The sequence below is a fragment of the Erpetoichthys calabaricus genome, chromosome 3 (genome assembly GCF_900747795.2).
Source record: "Erpetoichthys calabaricus chromosome 3, fErpCal1.3, whole genome shotgun sequence".
NCBI lineage: Eukaryota > Metazoa > Chordata > Cladistia > Polypteriformes > Polypteridae > Erpetoichthys > Erpetoichthys calabaricus.
In genome coordinates this window covers 113,631,640-113,657,280 of record NC_041396.2, presented here as the reverse complement: position 1 = coordinate 113,657,280, position 25,641 = coordinate 113,631,640, and the positions used below count along the sequence as shown (strand labels likewise).

The 25,641-nt window shown below is 33.1% G+C and overlaps 1 protein-coding gene across 4 annotated transcripts; it reads right to left on the bottom strand.

Annotated features, from left to right (window-relative positions):
* Positions 1–315: 315 nt before the first annotated feature.
* Positions 316–20,427, bottom strand: LOC114648314 (vascular endothelial growth factor A-like). Of its 4 annotated transcripts, XM_028797290.2 has the most exons (8): positions 18,160–18,824; positions 16,015–16,057; positions 13,194–13,390; positions 12,611–12,687; positions 12,476–12,508; positions 8,534–8,605; positions 4,302–4,433; positions 316–3,173 (listed from the first exon to the last, which is right to left on the bottom strand). In XM_028797290.2, exons 1-8 carry the CDS (start codon positions 18,223–18,225, stop codon positions 3,155–3,157), a joined length of 639 nt encoding a protein of 212 aa, XP_028653123.1. In that variant the 5' UTR covers positions 18,226–18,824; the 3' UTR covers positions 316–3,154. The 4 variants fall into 4 exon arrangements, with proteins under 4 accessions (XP_028653123.1, XP_051780187.1, XP_028653121.1 ...); XM_051924227.1 differs by lacking the exons at positions 8,534–8,605; positions 18,160–18,824 and adding an exon at positions 20,227–20,427; XM_028797288.2 differs by lacking the exon at positions 8,534–8,605.
* Positions 20,428–25,641: the final 5,214 nt, after the last annotated feature.

Genomic DNA, 25,641 nt, shown 5'->3' with positions numbered 1-25,641 from the left:
GTACCAGTCAGGGACTGGATTGATCTTTTATACATCATATCATAGGAGGCACACCAAAAAAAAAAAAACAAAAAAACGGGGAGAAACCCACTCGAAACATTTTTACCACTACACTACTGTGCCATTAAGCAAAAAATAAACATAAATAGTAATCAATATTTTTCTGCATTGATATGTATACAGTAGTTTACATTAAAATCAATTTGTTAAATTGGTGGCTTAGTGACATATTAAAAATATAAAAAGATAACTACGGTATGAACTGCGAAGTTAACCTTTCAATATAATCGGAAAACATACTGCAGAGTAATAATGGAGGAAACGTATAACTTGTTTTATTTTTCATTATTACATGGTACTTTTGAGTACCTGCTTTCTGTTTACTGTTAGGTATAATTGACATGCAGGCGATTATGACAGTGTTTTAAAGGAAGCAGTCATATTTTCAATACAATTCAGTACAAGAACTAAATGCTGTGCAACTCTGTCTTTAATAGGACTTAACTTATAACCCCCTTGAAATAATTGTGATATTTTAAACACACCATATAGTTTTTAATTTAAAAAATAACAAGAGTAGGTAAAAGCATAATCCTTCTATATTTTGAAATTCGCATTTTCTGTTTGAAAAGCTTTTTTAGTATGGTATGTATGGTATGCATGCAACCTCCTTTTCTTTCTTTTGAAATACACATTGTGACAAACAACAAATATCACACATTTCATCAGCTGAAGGGACCACATCTCTTCACTGAGACTGGTGCAGTTTCACTTTTCCTTCATCTAAATTATATTAAAATATTTACAGAATAAATTATTTTTGCTCCAAATTAACACAACATTTTTGAGTGTACAGCCACAGGACTCACCAGAAAATACTTAAAAGTATTAATTAGGTTAGTACTTTTAATATGCCTTAAGCGTGTGACGAGTATAGTCTACATGATTTTGGCCGTAAACATATGAAAATGTTTCTTTGGTAGATACAGACACACCAGTCAAAGGAAAAATATCCACGGTGATTTTAAAACCACCAAATATGGAAATTGCATTGCTTTTTGAAACCGTGTGCTTATCTTATGAACAACCCAAGAGAAATTTGAAAGGGTAAGTTAGGATTTTTTTTTTATAACTAATTCATTCTTTAAAATGTCATACTTCCCAATACTATGGTTTGTTTTATCAAGACATTGTATATTTACCAAACAATAATAGTGGATTGAGAAAGTCACACATGGGTTTGTGAAACATTCTTTAACCAAATTGTTAAAGTAGATCAGACAAGAAAGAAACAATACCCAAATTGACACTGTATTTGGAAAATGAGCTATATATCAAAAACTTTAAAGTAATGAGAGTTTCATAAAGGTTTTATAAAGGTGATTTTCACCTTTTTGCTTTGATAATCAACACTGAGAATGTTTCAGTGTATCATAATCAGTTCATAATGGTTTTGATGTACAAGACATTTCAGCTTTTTTTTTTTTTACTAGATAAAGACACAATCTCAAATTAAAACCACAAATCGCGACAATAAAAAAAGACATTTCTTTAATAATAATAAAAAACAATTTATGTGTTTAAAAATAAATATATTTGCTAAAATATTTTACACGTACTAAACAACTTGTTAATATTTAAAAATGACCGGTGTTGCGCATCAATAAATATATTAATGTGACAAAATATACTAAAACCGTGGCTGCACAAAATAGTTACAGAAAGCCTTTTAACTTAATACCAATTGCATTTTTTAAGTTTCATAAGAAACAATGCAATCTAATATCTGTAATTATACACAAAATTGGGGTAACATGCACTGCCCACAGTGAAAAGTGTAGTCGTCTGGTTAAACAGAAAGAAGCCATTAGTAGGTAGTAGGTGATTTCTCAGTTTGAACTTTTGTACAATTTTACCAAGCTTGTGCAACATTATTTTCAGACTGTACAATGAGGAAGACAATATTCACAACAGCAGTTAAAAATGGGCTATGTATATATTGTCTTGTTTGTCTTTTTCCTTAACTTAAAACTTAAAAGATATGTTTAAGAGGAGGTCATAACACAAAACATTGTTTTGGAATGTTTAAGTGTAATTTGTTACTTTTTCAAGAAATAGGAAAATAAAAGAATCAGTCATTGAACTTGGATGGGGGGTGATTGATATAGCTCTTAGTTTTACCTCAAATAACAAGCACATAACCTTTTAACACTGCGTATAAATAAGATGCAATTAAATATATACACACTGAATACTGAGGAAGAAAAAAAACAAACTATAAATTACTTGGTTGCTGTATATATATCATAAAATGCTGCACACTGTTCTGGCATCAAGGATGTGTTTGACACTAGAACAGTGTGCAATATTTTTCTTTGGAAGGACAAACAGATCAATTAAGCATACGCAACTGGCACTTATCACAATGTGGAATCAAGTCATTTTTAAATCTCTCTCTGCACATGTTTATGTATACGCATACAATGCATGTACAAATACACACGTGTGTAAGTATACAGCCATAATTAATATCCCTTTAAAATTCAGTCCTATTTACTATTAGTAGCTAAACTCTTCTTAAAGTAGTCCAGGAATCCTACTTCCAGTACAATGATGAAAGTGGAACATAAAAAATAATAAACATTCCGTATTCACTCTTCCTTTGGACCTTTTGACATTTGTCCTTTTGGTATATTTTTAATTTCCATACAAAAGCAGCCATCTGTCTTGAAGTGAACATTCTGGAAATGTCTTGAGGCACTCAGTAGGGTTGAGTTCTATTTTTTTCTCTGTTAACTTTTTTTTTTACTCCAGATACTTCAGTTCACAATACAAAATCCACAGCAGACCAATTGCATCCAGTGAAAAAAGGTCTTTTTAAATATTTATATATGTGTTTATACACATATGTTTTTGAATCCCAGAAATTTCATAGCAGCAGAAGAATTCATTGTTTTTATTTATATGTTATATAGATCTATATATATATTTATATATATATATATATATATATATAAATATATATATATGTATATTTATGTTTTAAAAATATATGTGGTACTTCTAATTTTCCTGGGAATGTTCTGGTTAAAAAATGAATTCAAAGTGCTGTGCTCTGTTTCCTTCATCTTTATGCCGCTGTATTGTCTTCTAATCATCTCGGCCTTTCACATCTGTAATATCAAATTAAAAAGGTTAATTAGTCTTTTCAGTTACAACACAAATAATCATCTGGCTGTCTAAAAATGCACACCTGCAGTGCACGTGGTTGTCTTTTGAAAACTAAAACTATTCAACAGTTAAATATTCATACAAATATAATGCAAGTAGCAATTAAACATCTTCAAAGAGTTCAACACCACCAAATGACACCCAAATACTTTTTGTCAATTCTATGATTTTTTTTTATTTAAAAACATTCTCCATTTTATATCACAGAACTGCTGCTGTGTTACTTAGATTAATAAAAGACACCACAAATTTTCCATTTGTTCTATAAACAAAATACATTTATAACCTGAATACCCTTAATGTACACAATACAGTGAATATCAAATCCTCACTGAAAATTTTTACAAATGCCAGAAAGACAAAACCAAGGGAACCCAAGAATTAATGCACCCAGTTTTTTTATTTTAAGATATTTCTAAATTTTGACATGATACATATGCTTTTGAAAGCAAAATGTGGAAAGTAAATGATAAATGTATGGAAATTAGCTCTGTTATGATAATGAAAGGGTGCAACTGTGCCTTTATTTGTCATGTACAATGTTAATAAAAATGAGGCAATAAAAAAATCCTAGATACTACCATATAAAATGTAACTGCTGGCAAAAATGTCTTAATGACACCATATCAAGGCTATTCATTTTAAGGTATTGCAGCAAAATAAGTTATATAAGTTAGAGATTTCAAGCAAAATAAAAATCACAGGTACAGTAGTAGCTTATACACGACTTTATGCAGATTTTAAAATGATCTATGCCAAATGATTTATAATTTTGTTTACACCTGTGAACTTGAAAATTAGAGAGGAAATGACCTTACAAAGCAAGCAACAGGGTCAGGCAAGCTTTTGCATATTGTGAGAATTTAACAGGCTGTGAATGCCCACTAAACAAGCTAAAGGACAGTTATGTTTGTTAATGAAGACAATGCAGAGCCACGATTTTATAGCTTCTATCCCATATAAAAAGCAAAGCAAAATCTAAAACAAAGACATGTAAAATGTCAGCAAGATGCAAGCCTTTTTAATAAATTTCTGTTGATATTTCCTTGTTTGTTATTAAAAAAACAAACCTGCAAGTTCTTTCGTTTAACTCAAGCTGCTTGGACTTGCAACGCAACTGTGTGAATTTGCAGGAACATTTACAGGTGTGTGGATCCTGTACAAACAAGTGTTTTCTTCTCTCTGAACAAGGCTCACAGTGGCTGCAAAAAGGCAAAAAACAGGAAAAAGAGTTCTAAGCTACAGCGCTTTAGCAGAAAGAAAGAAACAACACATGCAATATCCCGGGAACAATAAGCACACCTGTTTTTTGGAGAGCGGGAAGCACACAGAACATGTTTTTCAAGTGTTAAATGAAGAGGTTAACAAAGCAATGGCATAAACCAAAATGAATGGCACTTGTCTGTTTGATTTTATTTTTGACCAATGAAAACTTGATCACCATTTCCATATATAGGCTTTTTCACAGTGAAAGCAAAGTTTGAGAATGTGAGTTCACAAATACAGTAAAGAGTGTTCAACAATACAACCTAAAATATACTGGAGGCAAAGTTTAACATTTATAGCAAGAGAAATGACTGAAAATAGTTCTTACTTTCAATTACATAATGAAAGTCAATCTTTCATTTTCACAAAAAAAAAAGTTTTCTCCGCAACAATCTCTTGCTTTTTATTGTCTTTTTTAATTCTCTAGAATATCTTTATGCTTGATGGCAAATACAATTTGGGTTTGTGTATTTTTATTTATTGTGTGTTTTTTATATATTTCACCTGAGAGAACAAACCATTTTCTTCCTCTGATAAATTTTGCAGATTACAACCTATTGGTTTACATTTTCTGTTGAAAAGATCTATGGACCTATGTTTGAGAAATATTGTTTCCAATAATGTACTTTTTTAGTCATTTCAGTCGCATATTCTTGGTGGTCAACTTTTCAGAACCTACACTAATTAACAGATTTATGCACCCATTTATTTTCTGAACTCATTTTTCCTGGGAGCCATATGACCTGACAACAAACAGCTCTGGATGAGATATTAAGTCACTATAGGGAACACATTTACACAGGCACACACCTTGACACTCGGTTAAACAAATTTTCCCAAACAACTTAAACAACATGTACTTTGAAGTTGATTAAAGACTCCCATTTGCACACCTTAACTGTAGTCAGGAACTGAACCAAGGTTCAAATCCTGTGAGGTGTTGATGCTAACTTTTACACCATCATGCCATTCCCTTTTAAACAGAGCATTTTAAATAAGTCTCGGTTGTATGAAATGTATTGAAGTCTGAATTACATCTCTGGATTAACAAAAAGAAAAACATCTATTTTCTGACCTACCTATCCAGTCCAAGGAAAGGAAATGGTCTCCTGAGAACAGGTGGAAACCAACACTAAATGGGGCACTAGTCCATTGCAGGGCACGCTCACACACATCTACACTCATTCCGATTTTAATACCTGCAGACTGTTTGCAACTAATATATGTTCAATATGCTTGACTTTTCAATTTCATATTATAAGAACAATGTTAAATAAATGGATGCCTCAAAACCACTTGTTAAAAAAACTTTAAATAAAACACAACATATCAGAAGTTTAAACATGCACTGTTTTTATTGCATTTTTTCACAATCAGAATCAAATCAGTACATTACTACATGTTCTGAAAGTTACAGTTTTTCTATTAGAATTGTATTAGTTTTCTCAAGTGCCTTTATTAAAAAACAAACATTTTACACAAATTAGAAATCTGGTTTTAAATAAAATATTGTTCATAATCACAGCTAAAAAGGGCTTTGTTATACAATGGCTGAAGAGGAATTTGAGAAAAATCATAAAAGTTCATCCTAGGAAAATACTACATGTGATCAACATATGATGAAAAACCTGGATGCAGGAAAGTTTATGTGCTGAAATTATGGAGAGATTATCTACTAACTAAACCTACCAAATATTTTTATGTTAACTTTACTTTAAGAAGCTTGTGTATTAATGCTATAAGAAATGCGTGTATGTAGCAGATATGCAATGCCAGTAAGAGAATAAAAATTAAATAAAAAACATAAAAAATCAAATGCATTTGTTAAATAGACTTGGTCTGTCTATAAATCTATATTTGAGAAATCCAATTATCTGTCAAATTTCACATTTTAATGTGCTACAGTTTGTAAACTTAGTATATTTAACTGAGTATGTTTGCTACAGATGAACACAAAGTACTGTGCGATTTCAATGTAAAATCAAAATTCTATACCTTATCATACACAAAGAGCAAATATAAACAAAAAAGATTCCATATTTATTCTCCTCCTTTGCCATGAAACAACTAAATTGGTGTTGAAGTAAATACTGTAGCTGTCTTAAGATTGAACAATTGAACAATGTATCCAACTGGATTAATTTAAGGTACTCTTTATACAGACTGAGGTTTAATTAGCCATTTTCAGACAGCCTCACAGGCACTGATAGCTCCTCAGAAAAACACCATGTGGCAAATGGAAAAATTTAAGTACACCTACTGAAATGAACCAATTAAGGACATACATTGTACAAGTACAGTAAACAATAAAGTTGATTAAAATTAAAGTGAGAAAACATGATGTAAATGTTCAGCATAAGGTGCCATCCAAAACTAAGTATTCAGATAAGAAGGGCAACAGTTATGACCAATGAAAGGCCTACAGCCACACTAAAGGAATTACACTGTTCCACATATGTCATCTGGGTGCCCAGGTGCTTCACATAACTGGTTCTAATAGAACAATACTAAAAAATCCATGTTTAAAAAAAATGTAACTTTAACCTCATCTAGAGGTCTGTCTAGTGGGAAAAAAAAAATCAGTTTTCAGCCTTAAACTACCTGTGGTGGATATGCCTCTGCATAACAGTATAATGGCTTACAATGAAGAGAAAAAAAAAAACACACACAAACACACGCACATACACAAAAGATGAGATCAAGCCAGTCAACACCCTAAGCTTACCAATTAAAACAACTGGCAAGACCTGAAAACCGTTCACTAACTGTCTCGTTCTCTCTAACTGTCACATCTCTAATGTGAACAACTTCAAACAAGCAAAGAAATTTTATTTACAAAATCCTGACAGACACTCGTCATAAAAGACTCTGCAGTATAATTTCCCCCTAGCCCTGAAAGTATTGAATACTTAATAGAATGTGGATTCAGCGTATGTTCATGTTTTTATTTTAATAGGGCTTTGGACCATCACAAAGTGTAATGGCTACTGTGGCATCACTGCTCCAGAGTTCTTTGCTTATGTCCTAGCCTGGGAACTACCTGTATATAGTGTTTCCACCATTTTTTACTACGTACTTTTCTCCCACTTCTAGCACACATTCAAGTCAGTATACACTAAATTGGCTCAGCTTGAGTGTGATGGACTAGCACCCCTTCCAGGGTTGGTTCCTACCTTGTGCTTAATACTTCCAGAATAGGCTCCATGCATCTGTAATGTCTAATGTAATATGTTAAGTTCAGAATATGAATGATTGGAAGAAATTAATGTTGTATTTTATAAAGTTATGAGTTGATCAATGGCAATGTTGTAAGTGGATGAGTGACGTAGCTATAACCATGGAGAAGAATGCTGAAACTGATGTATTACATAACATTAAAAAAAGCAAAAAAAAAAAACAACAAAACTTTCATGACTGAGAATCTTTTTATAAAATATGTATTCATATTTAGAATGGCCAAGTAACTGTATCACTACAGATTTGTACAGAAAAATATTTTAAAGCTAATTAAGGGGGAATTTAGAATAACTGTGTGTTAACTGGATCAATTCTTTATATTACATATGCCTTACGTATCATATATGCCCTTTGCAAGTAAATCGTATGGCATTTGAAACTATAAAGAGTCCTGGACATAAATTTAATTCTGCATTGAGAACAGACTTCTCAAAAATAGAACATCTTTGAAAACAAGATCAACAAATATTTCTGGATTCTGAACACAAAGTTATTAATTTTGCTCAAACATAAGAAAATGCACATATCAGCAGAATTACATGTAACAGGTTATTGCAATCAGTGTTTTAATCAAGTTTAAAAGAAACAAGTGTCCCTGGCAGTGCCATTATTCACATTCATTTTAGGAATTAAGTACAACACACCTATTGGATTTCTTTTTCTAATCAAACATCTAAGCCTCATGCCAAATCACAAAGAAAATCATATGAAATAAATAACCTCCTCCCAAATTAACTTAACAACCAGGAGTAAAATGCTCAAGTGCAATTGTGGCATTGAATATGCACAGCTGACATACGAGCTGGGATTTTTGTCTTTGCTTTTCTTTCTCTTTCGTTTAAGAACTTTGCCTTTGCTTTTCTTGAATTTTCTGTAAAACAAAAAACCCAAAACATCTACAATGTATGAGAGAGGCAGTTAGCTATTTGAATTTTCCTCCTACCCTTGTCACAGAATAAAGAGCATGAAGCTAGAGACTAAAACTAAATGTTTGCTGCAAATGATTTGTCACATTTTAGCATGGAATTTTATCACTTCTTAAAGGAAAACTCCACCCCAAAAACTTATATTATATATGTTGCTTACCCCATGCAGGTTGTAGTGGTAACTGGAAAAACAAAAATTAATCTCATGTTTTTATGTAAAAAGGCATTCAAATTGATTCAAATTGAACGGGGCCCAATGGTGTCTAGAGTTGGTCAATAGCAAACAATGCCAAAAAAAAAAAATCCGTGGGGGGAAAAAAATAAAATTTGCACCTAACTCATGTCATGTAATCCACATGTCCATTATCCATTAATATTCTCAGAATGTGCAAAATACATCCATTTTTCTTAAAATACTATTTATAGTTAAAATTCTGGAAGACTCAGAAGTCAGAACTAAGAACACTTCAATTCAAATGCACAGTATTGTGGGAATGTGCTTTTCTTGTTTATCTTTTACACTGAGTTTTGTGCAGAATTGGTCACTATTGTTCAGTTTGAGTCTTCATTATGCCTTTTCACCATGAAAACTTGACATTAATTTTTTTTCAATGCTACCACTACAAACTGCATGAGGTAAGTAACATATTAAAAAAAAAAAATTTTCGGTGGAGTATTCCTTTAATCTCCACGTACAAAATGCTCAAAAAACAAAACTCCAATCATTTTTCCACTTCATTTTAATTCTAGTTCAGGAATGGTTTCAAATTAGCGTATTACACAAACAAAAGGGACACTTATAAAAAGCAGTTGCTTTTGAAATTACTAACATGCATCATGTTTTTAATTATGGCAAACAAAATGTCTACAAACGTGCAATTCTGAATTATGCTACTGTCACTATAATAACGATTATATTATAGGTTCATTAGTTACATTTATTTCCTTACTGCAATTCCCTTTTGCTTTTTTTCTTTTTGTTTTTTTTTTAACCACATTATCTGCTGAATGTGCAGTGCCTGCTACAATCATGGGTGATGCAAGGCTTAACTATTAGAATATTTAAATGCACCATTTTGTTTTCATCTTGGTCCATAGGCTGCTACCATGGCTAGGAATTTGATTTAAAATAATACTCTTCTTCAGCTTTGATAAAATATCACACAACTTCTCAGTGTCTCCACTGCTTCATAAGCGACGCACTGACATAATGAACTGCAGGAGATAATTCAGATGCATTAAATGCACACTGCAGGATATGTGTTTTAAATGAACTGTTATTGTATTTATCACTCTTCATAATGAATCCCTCTCAAAGAAACTTTATACATTTAGTATTTTTGCAGACCTCCACATTTTTAAATAGTATGTGAACAAAGAAACCAATCAAATGATATGCAGCAGTTCATAAAACTGGCTTGTATTTACAAAATACACTTTTTAGAGTTGTCTGTTTCTGTAAATTCTAAACCAATGTATGGTTCTACATGCCCAATACTACCTGAATTTTGTTATTTTTAATTCCTCTTGAAAAGCAATATTCTAAAAATCTTACATATGATCTCTGATTATGGTGTACAAAGCTTTGATCTCATAAAAATGGCACATATAATATGCATGTAAGCTACCAAATTAAATGTAGAACTCAAACATTCTTCAGAATATTTATAACATTCATTTGCTTCTCTGAATTAAATAAAATATGAAATAAATTACCATCTAAATATTAAACTGACAAAATGGTTTACTTTGCTTTCAAATGAAAAATTGAAATGGAGCATGTCTCTTTAATTGGTTTATGCCATTAAACCTCTGCAAGATATTGCTGTTACATTTTTTTCAGAAAATAAGACTATTATCAGATCCCTGTCTTTAAAAACTAAATCCTCATAATAATCAGAAACATTCTTATACTGTATATAAGTACAAGTAAACAAATAATAGTGTTGATAAACAGGTGCCATATATCTCTATCACTCCATAACATCATTTTTTTGTACATACTGAAATATACTGCATTTTATAGTTTATTGACAGACAGTTCTTTTGATAAACCTCTTATACCACAAAATTGTTCTTACATTTCAGCACTACTTTTACAGGTAACCAATAAATTAGAATTTCAAGTAGATTGAAAAAAATAAATTTCTTACTTGAAAAAACAGATATTTTTACTCTTTAATCCTAATTAAACAAATCCTAAGTGTATGGTGTTTTACATTTGGTTGGTAATTATTATTGTATTACTTTAGGACATGTATTTTAAATATCAAAATAAAATGTATTGATACATGTAACATATTCATCTAGTCTATGGATTATAAAAACTTGTTAGACAGAAATCTCTATTTATATTTGTTAAATAACAGAATGTCATTAATAAAAAATGCACCTCACAGCGTAACATTAATATGATACCACATACTGCATCTACTAATTACTATTTAAGCATTCAAAAACATAAAAACATACCAAACTATACTACTATTCTTTTTCTACTTTTCAGCTATGCTACAAAATCTAAAGGAGTTATCTTAGCTATGAACAGATTAGCAAATTTGAATTTGAAAGTAAAGATCAACAATCCATCAGAAGCTTTTGATTGAAACTGCTGCAGTGTACATGACAGTATATTTTAATGGTAGTAAGCAGTGTTACTCATTTAATAAAAAATATTTCTCTCAGTGCTGTATTTTCTGTGCATTTTTTCATAAATAAATTAGGGATACATAACTACATTTTTTATTGTCAGGACTATGGATAACCTGTAGCCTCGCACAGTTTTGCTTACCAGCTAGTGTGAATAATGATGCTGCATTATACATGTTCAATATTGTATACAGTGTGCATAAGAAAGACATTCATTATAAATTTGAGCAATTTAGTCTTAAAGAGCAAAACATTGAGACGCCAGGCAAAGACTGCAAAAAAAAGCACAGCACTGAACAAAATACTTATGGTAGGTTAATACTGATTGATGAAAGAAATCAAAGTAAATTATGAGAACAGGCAGGTGAAGAATTAGTTGTGTGCCATGCAGTAATGACAACCTCTGAGAAGAGATTAAAAATGATATTTATTTTATTGACAGTTTTATTGTCCATTTCAAAATTTAAGCTTGGTAAAATTTATATCCAGTTTTGTGAGAAATAATAACACATCTCTCAATTATCACTAAATGAATCTATAAAAAATAACATCCTATAATCATTACAGACTGAAGACTTCATTAGCCAACATAAAATTAATAATACAAATTAATGTGCAGATATTAAAGCAAAATATCAAATTAAAAACTGCTCCCAATTATGATGAAGTGAAATGCAGTATGCATGGAGTAGAGTTAAAGTAGTTGGATACAAAGCCTCTCCACTGAAGAGGAAGACCTCTTCTGAGAGGTGGTGGAACCACACTTACCAGTCAATGTTTAGCATGGCTGGGAGTTGCAAAAATTGTAAGTAAAATCAAAGAGGATTTTGACTAGGGTACATAGTGGAGGCTAACTTTGTTAATTTTACTTTGCTATCCTCTTAATTTTTAATAAGTGACCTATTAAACGACATTACTGTTTCATTTATTGCAGAGTAGACTAAGCTATGAGAGAGCTGTGTTTATTCCAAGTTACCTCAAAGGGTTATTCTGTTTATTGAATGCAATCTGTATTGAAAAGTTCTTTTCTTGTTTCACATAAGGTATTTCCTAGCTTTGGACAAGGAATGTTAAAATACTAGTATGAACAAAGATCATGTTAAATAACAACAACACACAAGGGCACACACAAACACAAGACAACTTCTTAACAAACTTTCACTTACTTTTCTTTTTTCTCTCTGACATCTTGCTTTGGTCTGTAAAATACCAATAATATAGATCATTACGTGTCACCAATTTTTACTCCACAACACAAATCCAGAAGCTATTTAAGGTTAGCTGCTTGTAAGGATTTTTACCTGCATTCACATCTACTGTGTTCTGTGAAACTCATTTCACTGACATGTTGACCATGTTTGAATTTCATTCTCATTACCTAAATAAAAAAAAATCAGAATGCTTCATAAGTCCAAAAATAAGAAATAAATAAAAACTAAAGAACTATTGATGCTAATTAAGTATCACAACATATTTTTGGGCACTTGAAATTGACACTCCCACACAGATTGAGAGCTCTATTACTTTATTATCTTTCTGATTAAGCACTAAAATAAAGAAATCATTTTCAATGACGCACATTTTGAACTTAACACAGTCTAAAAAGCAACTATTAGTTCAAATATTAAAAAAAAAAAAAAAATCAAAAGGACCAGCCTACAAAATAGATGCTTCTTACATCATACTGTACAACAGTAGCTTTTCAGATATGATATTTTTGATTTATGACAATGATTATTTTAACAAAATAAAAAAGGCAAGTCAAAAAGAGACAAAAGATCGGGAATTTAATGGACTCTAAGTGGGTCAAACTGAGACTATTAAATATAAAAAATGTTACAAAAGTGCCCTTCAACATATTTCAGGTACAATTCAGTTCCTTACCTGCATAGTTACATTATATGTTTCTGTGGGAACACACTCTAAACTTTCATCATTACAGCACCCTGCACATCTCATAAGTGGTACACAAGAAGGCTTGAAAATGTACTCTACTTCATCAGGATACTCCTGGAAGATGTCTACTAATGTCTCTATCGTTCGACAGTAGCTCCTCTCAAAGACTTCCAAAAACTGTATAACTGTAAATAAACATAAAGAAGATAATATAGCTCAATATGGAAATAAGTGCTCAAATTTAACATTTCAGTCCTTACTATTTTAAAAACCCATGGTTTGAAACATACTTTTAAAACAAAGTGAAATCAAATTATACTAAAGATGTTGCTCATTTGTTCAAATTACAGGGATATTAATTTATGCAATATAAAAATTGTCCACTTATGTTTATTTACAAATAATATATTTTGCTTGAATGTTTTCAGCCCTTTAAGGATTTCCATGGGGTTCTTTGGTCAAGAATAAATTGTTATTTTGTTAAAAAGATCGATCATGTTTTTTTCTAATTTTCACCACACCGATTATAGCTCATCACTTTAACAGGTTGCTGTACACTGTGGCTCTGCTATTTAAAATGTTAACTACTATAACATGTACTGAGATACACTAAAACTAAAAAAGTCTTAATGGTAGCTAATAAATGTTTTGTTTGATTGGGAATAAAAAAGTATGCCCTGATTCAAAAACAATATAAAAATTGGAAATGTTCATGTCAAAGCAGAAGTATCAGTACTGAAAATTTACTCAAGTAACTTAATAAATTGCTATACTACTCTAACAACTGAGAAGAAAGTGAAAATAAAATTGCTGCTAAGCATGATAGAGAAAATATCCCTTTTTTACACCTTGAAGTTTGCATTTAAATGCATAGCCTCTACTACTGAAAAATTAATAAACGTAAAAATATTTATGTATAGAAATAAAATATAAAAATTACCTGAATGTATATGGGGAAGCGGCTTACTATGTCTATACTTTTCAATTATAGGCCTATAAAAGGTAGAGAAAAGGGTGATAATTTTTAAAGGGCCCTAGATTAGTCAAATATAATTAACACCAAATTGAAAGCCTATGTTTACTGCATTTTGATTGGTTACAAATCAAAGTCTAGTATTCACGTCAATAACAAGAGAAACTATTATGTAGAATGCTTTATCTTCCTACTACCTAAGGCCATAGTTTGGGCTCCTAGTTGATAAAATTGTTTCATTTAAGGTATATACTGTATAACTAAACAAACTGTTTTAATTTTTTTTAAATAACTGTGGAGCAATGTTCCTTTTCAAAAGTACTACTCTTAGTTTTTAATAGTCTTTAAATCTTTCTGCAACATACAAGGATATACAATATAGTATTTAACTGTAAAAAATAGTTCACCCTATATATACACACTGTATGTATAGGTGTGCCTGGGAAAACTACTATGAACATAAAAAGGGATATTCTCTCAACTAGAATAGGTAGCAAAGAGCAAAAGAATCATCATGCTGCAGTAAATATGGTAAGAAATATCTGATATCAGAACTGAAAATCCAAAGTTTGGAACATCATGTATGATATTATGCAAAAGCAGAGTCTTTACAAAATATTCAGTCACTTTGTTTAAAAATATTTTATCTTTAAATCAACCATCAGTATTTCCCTTGCATAATGGATTCTGTTGCAAAAATACCCTCTTACTTCAAGCAAATGGAACTAACATATGTTAACAATATGCATTCATCCAAGTCACATGGCATGTCTATTGACATCAGTACTAGGACAAACAAGGTGGTATTTGTGATAAAAGGGCATTTTAGTATTAACATAAGGAAAAATTGTGATAAAGAACAAAATGGTTTCACTGATCAAATACTCTAGTTGAAAGCAAATATCATTTGAAAAAGAAACAGTTAACAGTACAATTTGCTGAAAGTTAAAGCAGTGATAACTTAGAGCATACTTGGAAATGATTTATGAAATCAGGTGATTCTACAGTTGGGATGCCATAAGGCCTTAATGACAAAGAAAAATTGGCTATGAAATGCAGATGCCCACAATGTACAATAAGATAAATGTTTTTCTAATCCACAAGGTGCCTGGGTGAAAGAAATACATGTTAAATCATTAAGAAGGCTGGAATAATTCTGCAAGCAAAACTGGCAGTCCAGTACTCCATATTGTCAGGAATTAAAGAGCAGTAACTCTTGAACAAAAGGCTGATTCTTTTATTTTCAGGCATTACTATGATTTGAAATAAATATTTCTTCTATAAGAAAAGTAAGGGGCTAGTCTTAATTTATGATCCTGTGATGGAAGGCGGTTATGGTGCCACCATATAAAGGTAATACTAAAAAAAAGTCTCAAGCCAGAGTATGGACAGGCCTTCATTAAATTGTGAATAGTCGATAAATGCCATACAACTGTTCATTCGACATTACTCCAGTGTATAATATTATTAAATTCACTTTTACTTTCCACTACGTTTATGTTTCTTTAAATTCACAAAACAAAAATACACGCAAGAGCTCCCTCGGCCTGAAACTGTCAGCAGTCGAGGCTAGTCTCGCTCTCTCTCTCTCTCTCTCTCTCTCTGTCTCTTTAACTTCCTTAGGTGAAATCAATACGCTTTGCATCCAGAAGAGGGCAGCATATGCGGATCCCTCGATATGTCTGTCCCCTCTCGCTCTGGCTATTCCTCCCCCCACCCCCGTTCCTATTCTTTTCACACTATACTTAAACCACTTTTTGGATGAAACCCCCACGACGCCAGTGTGGCACTTCAAGCATTACTTCAGCCCTCACTTTTGCACAAAAAATGACATACCTTCATTTGTTCTTCTTTCTCCATTCTCAGGTAAATACGCACTCTGGGGAGAGGGGGAAAAAGGAAAAGATCAGTGCACGTGCAACGAAGGTTTTTACAGCAGCTGTCTCGACACCGAGTCTTTACACTTCAGCCATCTCACTTCCGATCCTACACGCCAAACTGCACTGTATGTCACACGATCGAACAACTATCAGAAAGGCCTGCGACAAGTGGAGATTTTCAACAATCATAAACCCGACCATTTTACACCTTTAAGCGCTAAAATCAATACGATTAAAATGTGAATTATATAGTGTTAAATTGTAAACCTCGTTTCAAAATGGGCAATTTCGATTACGTTATCCCAACATTTTGCAAATCTGACATTCCAGCTTTTTTATTCCCACTTGGTTCCTATTGTTCTCTCCCTGCCACCTCGTGCAGTACCTTTAAAAACCATTAAAACATTTTATTGAGACGTACTGCTGGACATCAAGATACAAGCGTTAACATTTAGTCAGATTGACGCCTTGTCCTATTTCAAGAGGCGAAGAATTTAACAAGGCGCATACAACTGGAAGCCTCTCTTTTCTCCCATTGTTCAAGCGTCAGTAAGAAATAGAGGAGGGCTGTCACGCCTTAGTCCGGCTTAATAAAATAATTAATACAATCTCCGGTTTTCTCACTTCACACATTTCTTTTAACAGCCTCCAGTTATACTGTACATATATTATTAATAATTTATAACTGTATAACAAAAAAGTAGAATCATAATTGATTCAGAGCACCACAAAGGTTAACTAGAAGATTATAATAAAATTCGAAACTTTTAGTGACTGAGTGCAGAGACTATTTTACCATTTTGAATTTAAGACTTTTAAGAGCGCGAAAAGAGTTCCCTAAAAACGCCTCTAAACCCTCCCCCTCTCTTTTTTTTATTTCTCTCATAAGTAACCAGGCTGAAGGACAAACCTCTCACACATTCAGCTTGACAGTGATCCAAATTCAGGGGCACTTAAAGCAACCTCCCAGCTGCCGTTTCTTAAGCTATGCCGGGCTTTCATTCCTACCAGCCCTTATGGATGGCCTGCTCCGCTGGTTCAGTGTAATAAAGAAACGCGTTAAAACGTGTATATTCTGTTCGGGTGTCAGGATGCTTATTCCCATAGTATGTCTTTACTTGACAACTAATATTCGTCTAATTACCACATCTGAGCTATGTACAGAAGCTCATATTTTAAAATATCACATGTAAAATGAAACCGGATTATGCGATTTTGAGAGCACTAAAATCATTAACAGTCCGTTCACATCATTCGCCTGTTTCGTATGGCAGGTCTCTATGGAAATACTTAGTTTATAGCAAAGCCATTGCGAGCCCAATTTGTTGGTCGTACGTCATTAAACCCTATGTCAAATAATGAATACAGTGCATTACTTAGAAATGTATCTCTACCCTTTCCATGGTCTGCCGGCTTCCGTGCAATCTCCGATTCCTTATTGTATTTTGATTTATACATATATGTATAGTCTGAATAACGTCTGGAATGTGAACCCTGTACACTTAAGAATATGGAATACCAAAAAATTGCAGAGTACGGGGTCAGGGATCAAAGATTTATATTTTAGAACTGAGAAAATTAAAACGTTCACTCCTGTACAATGTGCTATTTATTACTTATTCTTTAGATTACAGCAGCCACGCTGGGACATAATGCTTCACAAAATCATGATTTGGTACAGTAATCAAATATTGCACTCACGTGTGTGGCCGTTTTTCTTTGACATTAGAAACTGTCGCTGTTCCTTTAAGAATGATCATAGTTTTATGCGCCGCGAAGGTCGTTGCCACTGTTACAAAAGTAAAAGATCAAACCTCTTTGGAAATAAGGGCATATAGGCCAAATGCTTGTATATTATGTTTTCGAAAAACAGAATCATTGGGTGAAGCTGCACGGGGACAACTTGGCATAGCACCCCTGATTGTGTAAAAATATGTATCTGGGAGGTGATTTCTAGAGTGAATATTTCGGAATGACCTACGAAGGCAAACTACAAGGGCAGTCGGGCACATTAATATGAACCAGCCATATAATAAAAACAGTTGTAATAATAACAAACAAATTTCGTAATTTTTTGTAATTATTAAAAGTAAGTCCCTACCTTTACCGTTGATAAATATAAAACGAAGGCCAGAACCAAATTTATTACGCTCAAGATGAAGTTCATGACTGTATTCCAAAAGAACGGATGTGTAGAATTTAAAACCTCGTATAATAAATGCACTTCTCTGAAAATTACACGAGTTCAAGATCGCAGTGAAAGCTATAGTGACTCCATATCAAATCCACTCATGCTGAAGCAGCACTTCAAGAATATTTCAGATTAATTTCTGGAACTTTATTGCCAGTGTCGTTTTCAAAATGTGTTAAATGATATAAAAGAATCACTTTTAAAAAAGTAAGAAAAAGTTGCACTTGTAGCGGCCTTCTCTTACAAAGTAGAATAGTCAATCCATATCTGACCAAAAAACACCGAATGAAGTTTCAACATCTTCCAACGTAACTTAAACCAGACTAAAGTTTTTACACACTTTCCATAACTTTCTTGGCATCGACTTGACGTTGTCGGTAGTGTTTCGTTCCAGTTAACTGCTGGCGTTTTACTCCCTTTAGTGCACAATCAGTAGAATAAATCCCAAGGCTTAAATTCTGAGAGGTTACCACGATGGTGAGATCCAGTTACAAGACTGCAGAAGAAATATCTGTACCACTGAATACCGGTCTAAAACACACACGCGCGCGTCCACAGCAGAAACACCAGCAGCAGCAGCGCCGACTTGCTTAATGAGAGAGAGGTCGCTTAGCCGACTGAGATACTCTTGCGCGTAAAGGGGCGGGCCGGGGGCGGGGGCAGGTCATGTGTGCTCTACATATTGCTTAAATGCTCGAGACTGAGGATATAGCACGAAAGAAAGGACTCGTAAATATAATGAAGAGGAGATTGATTTACCAAATAGACAGGTAGCGAACGAAAACAATGGGATTATTGTTCGGGAATAAAAAAAAAATCAAAACACAAGCTTGCTGCAATGAATTCTTCATTCGGCACAACGGGCTGCAAGCACTGAGAAAACTGGAAGCTTCTGAAAATGAACTGGATTGCAGGTGACAAACAGATGGGCAAAATAAAAATGCATTTAACTCCATACTGCCAAACCCTTCGTTATCTCCGAAAAGAGACTTCTTAAATAACATATACTGTATATGCAGCACCGTTCTTTTATGCAAATACTATCTTACCGCCTTTACCTTACCGCCTTACAGTATCGCCTTTGGAAAGATTGTGAATACAATGGATGCTTCATGTTATTTTCGTTAGTGCGAAGCAACCTATAATGGACAGACATTATAGTGCAAATAGGTGAAACAGTGGACATTTTAAGACACGGATTTAAAATCAAGCACAGTCTTTGAAAGAGTTAATTAGCCCATATACGAAACATGTTTCGGGTGAAAGCTCCTTTTGCTGAAGCTTATACGTAGCTTTATAATATTCAAACGCTTTTAATATATCGATCAGGGAGCTCTCTTGCACGAACAACATTAGCAGATTTACTTAATAAATGTCAATGCCGAACACCGCGAATGTCGATTAGAACGATCTCGCTGTTCATTCTATTGTGTCGAACAAAGACTTAACAGCACCTTAATAAGTATGGGTAATCAAAAAGTCAATAAGGGATTCCAATAAGTCATTGTTCCAGAGACAGTTCAAGGAAATCAAACGAATCAAAGAAATATTTAAATTGGCACGGAGTATATTCGATTTGCTTTGCATCCTTTCGGCGTCATATTAGAACAAATCCTTCCAAAAAGCCGGCTACTCATTCCAGCAATAGAAAATCGCACTAGGTATTTCCCAGCGACAACAGAAGACCTTTACCAAACCAGGGCTATTCCCCTTCGTAAACCCAAGCAAACAGTCTCTGCCAGGAATAAACGCCACAGTAAAGCACAGTTTAAATTGAGAAATGTGCTTAGCAGGAAAGCAAAAGGATGACGTTGCCATCCTTTCAGTCTCTCTTTTTAGATCTCGTGCAGCTCTTTATTGAGTACCGTGGCTCTAAAACGGTTAAAATAAACTGAAGTGTGCATGATTCCCTTTTTTAACAATCTAACATTCATTCAAACCAATAAATAGTTTTAAGTTTGGAGGTTTATAACATACCTGTATTTTACTTCCCTTTCCTTCTTTACTTGATAATGCTGAGTCATTTTTAAAGCACCTACAGTTGGTTTTTGTGTTCATTCTTTTTATTTCTAAGTTGTGTATATAGCGATATGAGGGTCCGAATCCCTTCCTTTCTGGAGTCCAATCGTTCGTCATGTCTCTGCCTTCCCTGTAAGCATTACGTCATATCTCAAGCAGTATCACTGGATACTGTAAAACCGAAGAATCCAAACCCAGTGTGACAGGAAGAAACAAACCCAAGCCAATTTAGCGTCACCAGTTAAGATAGCCTGCATGTCTTTGGACGGTGGTAAGAATCAGGATCGCCCGGTGGGAACCCACGCATTGAGGACCAAGGAAGTCAACCCTAGTCTCCTTATGGCGACGCAGGAGTGCTACAATTGCGCCACCGTATGGAAGTATTAGTAAAGGGATATTGATGTGTTCCTTAAGCTTTTTTATTCCATTTCACGTACCACTAAAATAACTGAAAATAATGAAAACATTACGTCTTACTATGTTAGAAAATGAACAGTCAACTGTGAAGTGATGGATTGTACTGCCTTTTTAATACGGTGTAAGATTAATACAATGCGTATGTATATGAAAAATATCATGAATTGTTACTAACATATCCATTTTTTTTTGTATATGCTTGGGGCAATTTTTCTGGTTCTTTACTATTAATGGAGTAGCCATTAAATAGTTCACAAAAACAATATATAAAAAATAAATTGCCTTTCCCAGTTTTTCCTTTGTTTTTATACCAATTTGAAAATCTTAAAATATTTATCTTTTGTGTTCTGTGATTATGCTTTATTCCTAGATCTGATGAAGTACAATAATTAATATTTGCACATTATTGGTTAAAATGATTCATTCTTTATCCATCTTTACATATACTGTATTTTAATAAACACCAGATTGCAAAATAATCCTTTTTTGAACATAAGACTTTATTTTAAACATTATTATTATTATTATTATTATTATTATTATTATTATTATTATTCAGACTTCAGGCACAGTTTTGCACACTAATCATACAAACCTAATTCTTACGGAAGAACAACTTTAGACTTTAAAGCCACCTACTGGTCATTTTTAATACTGCCCTTACCAGCGCATAGTGTAAGCTTTTTAAATGTTTAAGGTTGCCCTCACATTGGTGGTATATCACGGATTTTTAAAATAGTGTATAACTCTGCTGCATTAACGTAGGGCAAAATGAAGAATTCAGGTTTCATGGGTCAAATAATAATTGCAAAACTTCATTAAACACTATAGTATACAGTATTAGCACAAAAAGTGTTAAACAACGTCATGCCCTGATGGCCATTTTCACTGCTTAAAATGTCAAGTATGCCTTACAATCATTATACATGTTAAATGCCTACCTAACAACCAATATTTTTAATAACTTAATTAATCCACTTTTGATTACCATGTGACATTTTTTATCATTTGTTTCCTTGGAATGGGATATAAAGCTTATTTTTCTTTTTCTGAAAGAGCCTGAGGGATTAGACATTTTCCTCACCAGAAATGTACACTGTTCACAGCAGTTTGTTTCTGCAGCTGCTCAGGTCCCAAGGGTAAAGAAAATCAAGATGCTTCAACATAAACTATTGGGAGAGGAGCCTATGCTTCACAATGGAAGAAAGTAACCATGGTTTCCACTCCTTTTCACCTCTTTCTTCTTTGTTCTTTCAGTGTAATTAATTCTATACTTTTAAGACACAGCATGAAGAAGCTGTCACAATTAGCACTGACAAGGTTGGGCCTCACCTAATGAAGGGAAGTATTTGTTTTAATAGTGGAATATTTACACTTATTATAGCACTTTATATAAGATGTACATGCTGCCAATTAAGAATTTCAAAGAAGTATTCCATTACCATTTATGAAGTGCAACTGCGGGTTTAGAAAAGTTAGTTTCTTTTAAATATATATTTAGTATGTCTGTGTGTATATATATATATATATATATATATATATATATATATATATATATATATAAACTTTGACTTATGTACAAAATATGTAAATGCACAGTGCAGTGCAGCTTCCTTTGATTTCTGATCTCTTATTTGTAATTTCACAGTTTGCGATGTGTTTTATTCAAATCAGCAACTTTGCCTAATGCAAAATAGCATTAAAAGCTCAAAAAGATTTTTTCCAAAGGATAATTATTTATTTAAATCAATATGTCAAAAACATGAAGGAAAGTTAGTCTATGAAATTGAAAGGTTTCCTGGGCATTAAGTTAATGTGGTCAAAGTGGAGCACTCTGAAGTTAGAAGAAAGTTTTCAGTTGACCAAGGAACAGGAATGCTTTGAAGTATAATTTAGGCAAAATCGGGAGATAGTATAAGACACGTTAATCATCTATCATTTGTAACAACTCCTCTTTAGTCTTTTAAGCTTAAACCCTCCTTGCAGAGAAGCTGGTAGGTTTAAAAAGTAAAATGATATGATGTGATAGCTCAAAAGTATGAACTAGTGGATAAAACCTTTGAAATTCATATGTCAACTATACCATGTAGTTCCAAGAACCATATCTCTTTCTCACAAAAGTGCATTGTTGTAGGAAATTCAATGATTATTTATTATTTTAGGGTGAAAGCAAATGCTTACAAGAAATATTTTGTTTTATTTTAGAACAAACGGTTGAAGCAGATAAAGAGCATTCAGTTACAGTACAGCATAATGTATGTTAATTTTTGACAGGATTTTTTGGGGGTGCAATGAAAACACCTGAAAATTTACCTTTAGGTCTGCAGCCATGTATATTTTAGACCACTTGCCTAAAAGTAATTATATCTGAGTAGCATTAAAGTAACATTTTAAGTCTGTTTAATTGCATATTTTGAAAATTATTTTTACTTTTTAGGTACAAGTTACTTTTGTCTAAATTTGAATGTAAAAACTATATTTTTAAAATGACAATAAACTAATCTCATGTTTTTTAAAAAATAAAATCAATTAAGTAACACAAATAGGAGAGTTACTTTATGGTATACTGTATATCTTAAGTGAAAGCATTTCATAGTATTTTCAAGTTCAAAAGTGAAGTGTTGGCTCCCCCTATGGGTTTGCCTTGATCATGAAATTTTCTGTTACTGAAACACAGCTTGATACATCTCAAGTATATTGTTGATTTTGTGTTGTTTATGCTTATTTATATGACAGTGATTTAGATACATAAATATACTGACATTAAATTAGTACATGAAAGAATATGCATTTGTAGATTATGATGAAATGGGTTGCAAATATTACTAAGAGTAAGTGAATATGAGTAAAGAAATGAAGTTCACACAAAACAGTAGAACGTTACTTCAAGACTGCAAGATACTGTATAGGTAGTAATTAAAAAATCAAAATGCACATAATAAAACGGCCCTTAATGCAAGGGGGATATTATGTGTACTAAATTATTTATGCTGCCTAAATTAAAATATACTGAAGAGAATGATAATTAAAGCTGAAGTCCTGTTAATTTTTTACAGCCCCATGCAGCTATATTATCTGTACATACAAGTCAAGGGTAGCATGGTGGTTCATGGTGGTTACCTTACATCTGCAGAAACAAATGAGAAATGCACCATATGAAAATAAATCGCCTTGAACTGAATTATTTTAGTTGGTTTCAAGAAATTGCTTATCTGTCCATCATTCTTTGAACTTGCCCTTTAATGGGGAGCTCATGCCTTTATTGGCAGGAAGTGCAAAGCAGAAACTAATTAAATGGAACACCAGTTTTTCCATGGTGCATTCAGACAGCCATACAAACTCTCATTTGGGCCAGTTTAGTGATTAACTCAATATGTATGCTTGGCCTATCTGTTTGTGAAAGATGTTTGCATTTTTGGGATTGAACCTTTCCTATGTTGTATATTCATATGACATCACAGTACACAAAAAAGCAAAATTATTGTTTACATGATTTTTCTAAAATTGAAACAGAAACTCTGCCTTTGTTAGTTAACAAGCATTCTTGTCTCTATGACACATATTGGGTTTTTTTTAGAAGTTTATCAGCAAAATTACTGGAATAAATCTAGAGTATGCCAGGTCTCCAAATGAGTCACTTTAGAGGAAAACACAGATTGTGCCGTCAGAAATTAACCTCTGTACTACTAAAGAAACAGAACAGCTGATCTTTAAATCATTACATCATTATTGTGAACATAGAGAGAAGGCCAATACAATTTTAGCTCAGCAGCTCCACAAGTAGGAAGTCTTAAGAAAATAAGACACAATCTAATAGGTTCTTTGACTCATTGCAGGTACCACAGCTAGATATTCTTAGTGCTGTGGAACTGGATAAACCTCTGACACTCTCAGAATTATTAAATGCTATAAACTCCCTTCAAAGTTAGAAAGCAGCCGGCCCTGATGACTACCCAGAGGAATTTTATAAAAAAAATTTCAAATAAGCTAGCTCTACTAATAGCAACGTTTACAGAAGCTAAAGACAACAAAAGTCTACCTTAGACTTTTTTACAACTATTAATTTCCATCTTTACTAAAAAAACAAGGACATACTACAATATGCATCATACAGACCAATCTCATTCATGAACAATGACATTAAGATACTCTCCAAAGTTCTAGCTGGAAGGATTGAGAAAGTGCTTCTGCAGGCACACGCTTAGCTTCTAATCTTCAATGTTTGTTTTACATAATTATATTTACCCATTAAATCTATCACCCCCGAGAGTTTACTATCTTTGGATGCAGAAAAAGCATTTGACATGGTTGAATTTGACTACTTATTCACCACATTACATAAGTACGGGTTCCACCCAAACATATGTGCATGGATCAAACAATTCTGTACAAGTCCAGAAGCATCAGTTCGTATTAAGAACATTATTTCAGACTACTTCAAACAAGAATGTGGTACTTGACAAGGATTTCCCCTATCACCTTTGCTTTTTGCAATTACCATTGAGCCATTGGCTGTTTACTTTTGAAATGCATCAGAGATAAAGGGGATTTTCAGGGAAGGACTTGAACAGAAAATGATCATTATGTGCAGATGATATGGTACTGTATATCTGACCCACACAATTCTGTGCCAACAGTCATAAAAGCACTAGCACATTTGCAAAAGACATCTGAACTCAGAATTAATTTGAATAAAAGTGTGCTTTCTAGTGAACTCTCTAGCACACAATACTAGACTGAACACCTTCCCATTTATTATAGCAGAACAGTTTAGGGGTAAATATCACAAGTAAATATTGTGACGAATGGCCGGGGCCCATGCTTGGCCGGGCGCCCCTTCACCACATCTGCCAGGGGGACAAGGGTGGGAAGCCCAATATCTCCCCCGGATGCTAGATGGCAGCCTCCCTGGGTTGCAACAGTGCCTCAGACTCCCCCAGGGCTTCATGGCGGTTG